Below are 11,799 nucleotides of genomic sequence, written 5' to 3'. Positions count from 1 at the left end.
AATACTGTGTTTATTTGTTTATTATTAATAATATTATTATTTTTTTTTCAGGGAGCAACAAATCAACGGGCTTTATTTTTCTTATTTATCTATTTTTTTTTCTTTTCCATTCTCTCAACGTATCAGAATATGTAGACTGCGTCAGACATTACTGGTTCTCTCATTACGACTCAAACTCGCCTGCTTCTGGTCCTTCCATCACGAAGGGCTGTATTGAGGGGGACTGAGGTCGTAGAGTAGCAAGACATTGTATGGTAGGAGATGTACCGGCGTGCCAGACTCACGACGATCACGTTCATGCCCGGGCTTTGTGTGCACACCTACTGACTGGGTGGGCGGTGGCTGGGCGTGTGTCGCTACGGTAGCCGGAGTGGTGCGGCGTGTGAGGGACTGACAGTCCAACCATTCCGCGGCGGGACTGAGGCGCGAGGGGGTCACTCACTCTGCTCTCTGCTCTACACGGACCGCACTATCGGATTACTTTGTTTAATAATGTGTTAGTGAAAGCGTGCGTGTGTTGTGCAGGGGAAGTGAGAAGTGTCGCGTAAGTGCGTATGTGCGTGTATGTTTCAGAATAGGTACGTACTGTGCCAAGGTTTTGGTAATCAGTAGGGATTGGCTTAAGGTCCATAATTTACATACTAGGAGTATTGCGTTTTCTTATAAACGTGAAACGATACGATATTGAAAAAAAAAAAAACTGTAATCATCACGTTTGCATCTTAACTTGTGTTTAGGGGAAAGGAGAAATAAGAATATAGAATAAAGAAGAAAAAGGAGAAGAACGAGAAGAAAGAAGAAGAAGAAGAAGAAATTCAACAACAACAACAACAACAACAACAACAAGACCCGTCCCGGCACGGAAGGAGCCCGAAAGTGTATTGAGTAGGGGCGAGCTTTCCATGCACGGGCAGGACTCGCTAGCATGACGTGGGCAGATTTCGTGGAATGGCTTTATCAAAACAAGGTTGTGCTTATCGCCGTGACCTGCTCGGGTGAGTCGCCTTTAAGACGCTTTTCACAAATTTAGGTTCAAATGAATTTTTCCTCCTTTGATGCGGCTCTGTTATTTGCTGAAATGCACGTATTTTGTCAGAGAGAGAGAGAGAGAGAGAGAGAGAGAGAGAGAGAGAGAGAGAGAGAGAGAGAGAGAGAGAGAGAGAATTATAATCATGTGTGAGGGAGCATATTTTATTAGATTATTTATACATCATTATTATTTTTTACTACTACTACTACTACTACTACTACTATCATTATTACCATTATTATCTCTTAAATTTATGCCTAGAGTGTACACTGTCTAAATAAAAGCCTTAGACTACCAAGGGGACTGCAGCAGCCACCCTCCTGTACTCTGCCCTCTGAATATAATGCGCTTACAAAGGTCGTTAAAAGTGGTCCTCACATACCTACACGTGTAAAGGGATGAAACTTACAAACCATCAATGTATAAATGGCCTCTTGTTCTATCCGTAAGAGACTCGAGTTTCGCCTTAACAACGAGACAGCGAGACACACAGAAGAGGATACTGGACCATATTCTGAAACACTTCTTGCGCGACACCTCCATTACATTCAAAAGGCTCAGTTGAAGCTACACTGGTTTTTAAGGGTGTTTTTATGACTGGCGAAAGATTAACAAGATTTCTACATTATTAACAGGAGAAATACTCTTGAGAACCCGACTAATCATCTCTGTGGTCATTGAAAATAGTCTTGGTGAGAGAGCAAAGCGTTTCATTGCCCTGTATCTGCAGTCTGCACCACCACCACGCCTGTTAGATTCACAAGTATCGATGTTATTAAGGCTGTCAACCAAGACGGCAAAAACTAGTTGAGATCAGGCGACGTGCTGGACTAGGGTTACGGCCACGAGACGAGCCAGACACTCCTCAGGTCTTATCGAGGGGCGCGTCTCCAGTGAGGAAGGGAGGGAAGGTTAGTGACCTTCATGAGACTAGGGATCACTGAAATGCTTTGTGGTAATTCCGTCGCTGCCACACTGCCCACTCGTTATCTCTTTCTTATATTGCACAACACGTAGGCTTAATGTTCCCTGTTTTGACGAGTGTGTGGGATCATCTATCGTGAGATTATCCATTGTTAACACACAGACACACACACACACACACACACGGTATTATTTCACCCGTCAAAATTACATATATAGTTGTATCCTGGGACCACACACACACACACACACACACACACACACACACCTTTGAACATGTCTTGATCACAGATCTTTTATTTACTTTACTGTTGCTGCTGTTGGGAAACGCTGAAGCTTTATTATTGTTCTCGCGTAGTGGACGGAGCTTCACTGTGCTTACAAACAAACTGCCTATATACTTTATCAATACATTATCATCGTAAGACAGTTCTGATGCTTGGGAGGACGAGTATTACATTAACACAATTGGTGACTTCACTGGAAATTAACATAACCAAGATGACAGCAACAACAACAACAACAACAACAACAACAACAATAATAATAACAACAACAACAACATGATGTTCGTAAACTGCATGGCAACAACTCGTTCGAAACAACTTCCCACCATTTTTGTTCTCGTGGTGTCTATAAATACCACCACCAGGCCGGGGGTGTCGGCACACTTGTCTGGTTTCCTTGGCTCATCATTACAACGTCGCCTATGCCGCCGCTCACTTCCACCGATACTTGAACATATAGTTAGATTTGCCCCACACGAGCTTCATAACACTTTGCAGACCACATCCACTCAAGTGACTTAGATGTGTCATGGTAAAGTATAAATACTGAACACTTTCAAGACTTGTACATCACATTAATTTCAACATTTTTACATCCTCGTGTCCTTGCTCACACCAATCGATGTACCTAACATCTGTCTACAAAGGCTAAACTGGTGACGTAAAAGATTAGATAATTTCCGAGTCCTCTTCTCTCATGCCTGCAGACCCAATTGTACGTGGCAGCCGGTATATCGTTACCGTGGAAGCTCGTGTCTGTAGCTTCCTTGGTCGTTAAACCGACTAGGGAAGTTGGTGGGCTCCATACTGATCCAAGGGTGGCCTGGGGCTGACCACATACCATAGAGATGAGGGAACGTGGCTGGGAAGGCAATAAGGACAAAGCTCGGGTTGGGTAGGCGGCGGCGAGTTGTGACGCCAAGACTGAACTAAGAGAAAACTGTTCTGACAAATAAAAATAACAGAAACAGAACTTCAGCAGGTCTCATAAGGATGACTGGATAACCGCGGCCATAACAAGAACAAGAACAAGAAATGAACTGAACAGCGTATGCACCGTAAGACCAGAATGACGTAACAGCTGCACTCACGGCTTAACCCTGTGAGAAGTTTGCCTTATCCGTCCCATGACACCTCGACCCTGACCACCGCAGGCTTCCTCGCTGTTCCTGCAGCCGAAGGTCGTGGCATCACAACAACATCGAGTGGAAATCATTCGCAGAACATAACTCTTCGCAAGATAAGAGTGATGATTACCATGATTCTGCATTATTCTCTTATATCACCCTTCGCCATCGTCATCATCATCAACGGCAGCAGTTTCTCTTAGTCTGCTAACCTGTGCAGGTCTGTGTGAACATTACCGCCACCACCATCACCACCAACACGAGAGAGAGAGAGAGAGAGAGAGAGAGAGAGAGAGAGAGAGAGAGAGAGAGTGAGTGAGTGAGTGAGTGAGTGAGTGAGTGAGTGAGTGAGTGAGTGAGTGAGTGAGTGAGAGAGAGAGAGAGAGAGAGAGAGAGAGAGAGAGAGAGAGAGAGAGAGAGAGAGAGAGAGAGAGAGAGAGAGAGAGAGAGAGAGAGAGAGAGAGAGAGAGAGAGAGAGAGAGAGAGAGAGAGAGAGAGCATAAACACCCACACGAAAGAATAAAAGCCTATTAACTTAACAGGGGTTGGAATTTTACCTCATATGTTAAAGAAAAAAAGTGAGTGGCATGCCAGCAGTCGGAGGAAGAAACAAGTGCATCGTGACCCGGACTTCCCATGACGACAAGAAACCTTACCCATCGCTCGCCATCCCGCTATTGCCTTGGTGGTCGTTCCTCAGTGTAGGATTTCCACCACCAGTCCAGGGAGGTGTTGGGTGGCGATCCCACTAATATTTTGACTCCTCACTGATGTATTATGGTAAAGCTCGCCATCTGCACCTTGTTATCTGTTATTGCGACGTTGAGATTAGTATACATTGACCTCTTGTTCATGTACACAGTGTTAGGAAGTGTGATGGTGGCTGTGGATGTGTGTAATGATTATAATAATAAACGGTTTATTATTTAGGCAGTCAACAAACTGAAAATGTACATAGGGGGTGGGGAAATACTTGACATTAATCCTAAAGGAAAGTCTAATCTAGAAGGGATTATTGATTGATGGCTCGCACCATGGTGGGAATCGCACTGAGTCTGTACCGGTCCGTGTGTGTGTGTGTGTGTGTGTGTGTGTGTGTGTATACAGGGCTAGTCTAGCGGTAACGTGACTCTGCTGTGGTGGGCTTGTGGTCTGCTTGGCGACACACCTGCGTGTTGTGAAAGATCTCTCACAAATTCACAACTTTTCTCCTCAGTGACACTTTTACGAGTAAAGTGATAATGGAAGGGTGAGGCACTGGTTGCAGTTGTGAACTGGATTCCATATGCAGCAGGAGCTGTCTTGCCGGTCACATGAAGGCCAAGGTGAAAATCATGGGTCAGGTCATGGTTGACCCAGAACTCAAGATTAAAGACTCATTTTATAGTGGCCAGTTTGCTTTTAAGTTCCTCTCGCCACTTGAAGGCAGATCAATTCACAAAAGACACGTAGAGATGCCAGACGTCTCCATGACGTTGTCGGTGACGAAACGTGTTCAATTCAATCTGAGCCTTGTAGATGATAAAAAAAAATAACAAAAAATAAAAAATAAATAAATAAAATAAATAAATAAATAAATAAGAGGTAAGGAATGTAGATTGCCGATAAGGTTGCTATACGCTGTCATGTTTCAGATGAAGTTATGGCTGTCAGTATGTTCCCTACAATATTATTACCCGTCGTTTATGACTCGAAATATAAATAATCTGCTTCGTTAATTACTCATTAACAGGGGCTCAGAAATCCGCCGTGACGGGGCAGTGCATCGCCTTTTTGGTACATGAGAATGTCAAGATCTGGCGATACTGCAATATGTAATTCGAACATAAAACTGTCACTAGAGGGCACAGTAGTCACGAAAAAATTTTCAAAGATTGCCGATAGAGGGCGCAGTGTCACACAAAATGTTGAAAGACCTTCCGTTAGAATGCACTACAGTCGTTAACTGGCCGACAGATGTAACTCTTCCTACTAACAAGCCATCACATGTATTTTGTACATGGCGAAAACATTTGTAGTTAACTATCTATCAGTTTGAGGCAGGGAATCAAGAGCTTGGCTCAATCGGTTTCCATCTTTCGAGGTCACTGTGATTGGTTCATACGAGTACTCTTTTCAAATATGTTTGTATAGCTGATGTGTGTGTGTGTGTGTGTGTGTGTGTGTGTGTGTGTGTGTGTGTGTGTGTATATATATATATATATATATATATATATATATATATATATATATATATATATATATATATATATATATATATATATATATATATATATATATATATATATATATATATAAAGAGACTTCGGGTGCAGGGCGTGTGCTGCTTTTTGTACCGATAAATTCATAGGGTGCGGTGCTACTGTGTTGCAGATATGCTGTGATTGCGATGCGGGTAGGACAAAAAGGAATCTTGCAAGAGTGAGCGGATGTCAACATAAGCACTACTGGTACAGGATAACTGCGCAGACCTTTGTGTGTGTGTGTGTGTGTGTGTGTGTGTGTGTGTGTGTGTGTTACGCAGGAGTCTTGTGGTGAGGAAGAAAGGGAAAGACAGGCAGGGCGGGAGGCAAGGCAGGCAGCTGGGCAGGACGACCACAAGTAAGCTGCTCAGTCAGTCAGCCAGAAGGAAGCTACTTGACTCGAGCTTCCTTGGTCTGTTCCTCGGCGTCGGAGGGGTGATAGAATGCGTGCGATGTACGAGTATATGCCTCATTTTCTTTTCTTTTCTCAATAGTGGTGGGTGCCGGCGGGTGCCTGGTGGGCTTGCGGGCATGGCTGCAGGGACCCATGTGCAGGAGCAAGGCGCGGCTGGACGGCAAGACAGTCGTCATCACCGGCAGCAACACTGGCATCGGCAAGGAGACAGCTCGGGATCTCTCGCGCAGAGGTGAGTTAATTGTCTTGAGGCTCAGACGCCGAGCCTCGAGAGACGGTTCTTACAGTTGAGAGGCGATGAACGATAGTGCAGTCAGTACAGGAGTCAAATGGCACAGTGTTATAGACTCACAATACAGATTTTGTTACTTGAGAAGCGTCAGGATTAATGCGTCATTTTTGTTGTCCTGAATGATGAAAAGCTTCTTCTAGAGAGTAATGTCGCGAAAAACGGCTGTGAAAGAATGAAGAAAACGCGTAACTACATTGGCCTTTGCATGCATTCGTGTGTATTGCTGCTTCCGATCAAGGGACTGAAACATTGCTGCCTGAATCTAGTAGAGACAAACATGAGATCCAGTACAGTAATGGTTAGAAAGATGAACTTTTCTCTCTCATTTCACTTTCTAGTTTACAAAACATATTTGTTACATTGTAAAAACAAAATGTAGCTGGATTTGAATTTACAACTCACGAGGAGGAGGCGTCCCAGGCCCATCATCCTGGGGACACAGTGCAAGGATCCCTTCGCTGGCCTCGGTCAACAGTGCTGGCTCTTTATCTCTGTAAAGGGTCATTTAGCGAGTCTGTTTCATCTGCAATCTTTTGCCTTGTTTTCCATTACGAGCACTCACGCACGTGTGTGTGTTTCCTGAAGCAGAACTCCTTGCCTCCAGCTGACCCAGTCAACTTGTATAGGCTATCTAATCTTTCACTGCGTAACGCAAACCGCTCCCCCCCAGCATCCCCCCCCCAAGTGAAAGATCTCCCAGGAACCCGCTGTGGCTGCCTACGCTATGTTTGATGAGTGACAACATCTGACAGAAAGAATGTGAGGCTGTTATCACAATTATGACAAAAAAAAAAAGTTTTAAATTATGCAAAAACATAAACAAGAACAGCGGCACAAACATGAGTATAATACGCTTAGGAAGTTTATCTGCCGCCTGCACACTAAAGCATCTGTGCATCTTGGGGTAGGATGTCTCTCCCTTCACCTCTTATCCGTGACACCCTTGGATCTCCAAACATGTTTTTTTTTTGTGTGTGAGGACAATAATACCGTAGAAATAAATAAATAAATAGGGGGATCAGTAAATAAGTAAATAAGTAAGTAAACAAGCAAGCAATTAAATGAATAAGTAAATAAATATAACACTTAAATGCACGATTCAAATTTGTATGATTTCATTTGGTGAAGTCAACTCTCATTCAATGCACACTTAGACCACAAGTATTACTATTGTTCACTTTCAGAAAAATAATCAGATATTGCTTATCAGAGAGAGAGAGAGAGAGAGAGAGAGAGAGAGAGAGAGAGAGAGAGAGAGAGAGAGAAATTGGCGTCATGTTAGCGTTGGGTCCATGAGAACAACTTTGTTATGTAATTAGTAAGAGTGCTTAATTGTGTTTCAGCAGCTTCTGTCTGACCGAGGCTTTCAGAGTTGTCAGTCAATATAGGTGTTGCTTCCCTGCCTTTCCGAACGTAAAGGGGCGCGCGTGGTTATGCTGTGCCGGGATCTGCAGAAGGCGAGGACAGCTGCCGAGGAAATCAACAAGGAGACCGGCAACCCTATGGTCGTCCACCACCTCGACCTCGCCTCCCTCGAGTCCGTCCGAAACACTGCAGAGATCCTCGCAGACACCGAGCAGAACATCCACATCCTCATCAACAACGCAGGTACGCGCCACGCTCTAGGAATTCAGTGGTCCACAATGCCTCGATGAAAAGTACAGCCTGCTCACCCTGAGTATTAATTCATTGGTATGGTGTCTTAAAGTTACAATGCCGCATAGCAAGCTTTTTTTTTCTTTTTCCCCTCCCCACCCCTCCCCTCTCTTCTTCTTTTCTTTTCTTCTTCTTCTTCTTCTTCTTCTTCTTCTTCTTCTTCTTCTTCTTCTTCTTCTTCTCCTTCTTTTCTTCTTCTTCTTTTCTGTATTTTTTTTTTTTTGTTCATGTTTATATGGGATCGTTGGTCCCTGCTAGTCTTCCCAACAAAACTCTGTGCTCCACCTCCTCGCTAGTCCAACCTCTGACTTTCACGTTTTCTCCCATGCAGTCCTTCTACCTTTTCCTCGACCTGCCTCGTCTCCTAGCTACCACGTTCATTGTTTCCCTCTCCACGGCAGGTATCATGATGTGCCCGCGGTGGGAGACCAAGGACGGGTTTGAGATGCAGCTGGGTACAAACCACCTTGGTCACTTCCTGCTGACGATGCTGCTCCTCGACCGGCTCAAGGCATCAGCACCTGCCAGGATCATTAATGTCTCCTCCATTGCTCATACCCGTAAGTCCACTTCAGTTTCCCTCTCAGACCCCTTCGGTGTTATATGATGAAGTGAACAGTGCCATCAGTAACTATGGATGATTGGACAGCGAGCGGTTCTCATTCATTTTCTGTTGGTGCGGGTCAATAACGTACACTTTCCTTGTCACAGTTTCTTCAAAAAGTAAGCTGCCATACAGTCACCAGATCCATAACAAACATATTGGTCAGGATTGCGTCCGTCTCCCAACCATATATATATATATATATATATATATATATATATATATATATATATATATATATATATATATATATATATATATATATATATATATATATATATAGACTTACTGTTAATCAATCAGAAGTAATGTTGCCCAGATGAATAATTACGTCGTGAGAAGATGCAAAAATTCACGGTTAGAGAAACAGAAAATATTTTATGTCGAGTAAGCCTTTAATGTTTCTGTTCTCTTTATCAGAGGGCAAGATGCATTGGGACGACCTTCACCTCACCAAAGATTACAACGCTAAGACTGCCTACTGCCAGAGCAAACTTGCCAACGTGCTATTCACGCGCGAGATGGCCAAGAAGCTGCAAGGTATGTATTGTACTATTATGTAATACACGCACACCACAACCAGGCAAACCTCCCCCCTCACCACTATTCGTGTCCCGTAAATAGTTAGTCCTAGTTATTTTCTCATCTAATTTCACCGTAAAGGTCAACTAAATGGAGGAGTTCATCGGTTTGAACAAGTACTCTTTCCTATCAGATTTCATCGAGATAGTAGCTGTATTAATTTGACTATTTATTCTATTTATTTTTCTTCGTGTCTGTTTGTGTGAAAATAAGCACTTGTGACAGTTTCATAAAGGCAGCTCTCTCTCTCTCTCTCTCTCTCTCTCTCTCTCTCTCTGTCAAGTTCACAACTTTCGTCTCTCCTGTTCACATGTATATAAATTTTACTTTTACTTATATAATGTTCTTTACTAGCGATGTTTCCTCCAATCCTCGCATCTCACCTAAGTAACAAAACCACAGTGCCACTGCCCTATAAGGTATCCTTCTCTTCGCAGGCACTAACGTCAATACCTACTCACTCCATCCCGGCGTGGTACAGACGGAGCTGGGGCGCCACATTCATCAGTCTGTCAATGGCTTCATCCACTGGGCCTTCCATTTCTTCGGGAACTTTTTCTTCAAGACAGTGACTCGCGGCGCACAAACCACGATCTACTGCGCCGTGGATGAGACTCTCGCGACGCAGACAGGGAAGTACTACAGGTGAATATTGCTGAGGTCTTGGTGGTTACGTGGATCAGAAAGTACAGTGCTGTAGTGACGGACAAGAGTGTTGACCAAGTACATCCCTGGTAGATGGTTACAAATTAATGGGGACTGAAGGAGCTTTTAAATGAATAAACGCTTTGGTGAAATAGTCATGATGCCACCACTGAGTGCCTGCATATGGCGGCTGGTTTGTGGCATCTACTTTTACCATCAACATTCCGTCAGAGCTAATTTCTGAAGACTACGAGGTCCACGCTATAGTTTTCACAAATGTTTCCAGGGCCTCAAAATAAAGACTGATATGAGTAATTTAGTTAAGACGACAGTCTTCATTCATAGGACCTAAAGCATACAAGTACATAAGTATCAAATTACGAAATTGAGTATTGTGTTACATTTCAAACCCTGCGGTACAATATTACTTACAAAGAGATCAAAGGAGGCGTTACAACCACAGAAAGAGTACGTATACTCTTGACCAAATTTACTGTTATCCAGTCATTTACTTAATATTGTGAAAAATGAAGGGAAGAATATTTTAGTCTCCTGCACGTTTCTTTTAGGGAGCGATATTGTGCGGGGCCTTCTCTCTCTCTCTGTCTCCTTAAGCTGGTCTTTCTGTTGCATAAAAAAATCAGATTATCATTAAAGAAGAAAGCCGCTCATGATATACTTTTGGTTGCAGTGACTGTGCCGAGAAGCAACCGCACCCGCTTGCCCTGTGTGACGATGACGCGCGGCGGCTGTGGGACGTGAGCTCTGAACTCGTGGGTCTCAGCGTGTGAAGAGCTCAGCCGATTAGCACTGAAGATTCACCCATTCCTCGCTCTGGACTTAGTTATACCACACGCCTAACAAGTCTGCTGGGTAGCTAGATTTTTTTTTATTTCTATATAGATAATTCATGAACTTTCTCCCTCATGAGCCTATTAAATTATGCAACTTCATGACACTGTCCCTGCATTCCGCTCCCAATTTCGTTGTTCATTACGATATTTCCAATTCGGTAATCTAGTCCTCATAGCCAGTGGTGTTTCAGAGTAGGACCGGCGAGCAATAGACGCTTATCAAACCCGTGACCTGTTTCTCGTTTCCCACACGTCTGCTGTGTCGGGTGATCTCAGTGGCCGAGGCTCAGGCCATGGCACGTGAGCTGACTCAAACCTCTGTCAGCTTACGATCAAGTGTGAAATTTTTGTAACACTAACCAGTCACGCGTTTTCAACAGCGGTGACCAGTTCCAACCCTTTGACCGCTAACACCAGGCTTGACCTTTATCCTTCCCATGTCCCTGATATGAAATGTGCTGGTGCAAATTTATACTACTACTATAATTCTGAAAGACGCTGCAAAGTTTCATGTATTTGTTTATTTATTTATTTTTATTTATTTATTTATTTTGCTCGGTGGAATCGTCTAAGGTTATTCAAAGTGAAACAAGTGCCATACTGTACTTAACGGTCAAAGGGTTTTAGAACACACACACACATACACACACAAAAAAAAAAAAAAAAAAAAAAAAAAAAATAATAATAATAATAAATAAATAGATAAATAAATAAATAAATAAAAATAAGAATAAAAATAAATACATAAGATAAAAAATAAAAAATAAAATAGTAAATAAATAAATAAATAAATAAATAAATAATCAATAAAAAATAAATGAAAGATAAAATTAAATAATGTGTGTGATTAGTGTGCAATAAATTAATCATATGCGCGTTTGTGTTTCCTAATCCTGTGCTGGAAGATGTGCATTAAACAAGACAGTGGCCAGTTAGGCGTGTCAGAACCAACAACTGACCTCAACAACATGACGCAGGGAACGTGTGCTCCTCTTCCTCTCACAGCTTAGACTAGGCCTGAGTAGCTTCTTTTTTTTTTCTTTCTTTTCTTAAGCAGAGTACTTTGATCTTTCACTGGAGCACGTCTTTCATTAGTTCCTTCATGATAACACCTTAGAACAGTGATACATTGTGGGAACA

At 42.9% G+C, this 11,799-nt stretch overlaps 1 protein-coding gene across 4 annotated transcripts; it reads left to right on the top strand.

The window, feature by feature from the left end:
- The first annotated feature begins 412 nt into the window (after nt 1-412).
- On the top strand, nt 413-11,406 carry LOC135099961 (retinol dehydrogenase 11-like). 4 transcript variants are annotated; one of them, XM_064002711.1, is made up of 7 exons: nt 413-544; nt 6,106-6,258; nt 7,738-7,926; nt 8,376-8,534; nt 8,999-9,118; nt 9,598-9,805; nt 10,497-11,406. In XM_064002711.1, the coding sequence occupies exons 2-7, from the start codon at nt 6,159-6,161 to the stop codon at nt 10,594-10,596; spliced, it is 876 nt and encodes a 291-aa protein (XP_063858781.1). In that variant the 5' UTR covers nt 413-544; nt 6,106-6,158; the 3' UTR covers nt 10,597-11,406. The 4 variants fall into 4 exon arrangements, with proteins under 4 accessions (XP_063858781.1, XP_063858780.1, XP_063858782.1 ...); XM_064002710.1 differs by lacking the exon at nt 413-544 and adding an exon at nt 738-995; XM_064002712.1 differs by lacking the exon at nt 413-544 and adding an exon at nt 1,851-1,941.
- The last annotated feature ends 393 nt before the right edge of the window (nt 11,407-11,799 follow it).

The sequence above is a fragment of the Scylla paramamosain genome, chromosome 4 (assembly GCF_035594125.1).
Source record: "Scylla paramamosain isolate STU-SP2022 chromosome 4, ASM3559412v1, whole genome shotgun sequence".
NCBI lineage: Eukaryota > Metazoa > Arthropoda > Malacostraca > Decapoda > Portunidae > Scylla > Scylla paramamosain.
The sequence above is the reverse complement of the archived record's forward strand: the minus strand, read 5'-3'. Positions and strand labels throughout refer to the sequence as shown.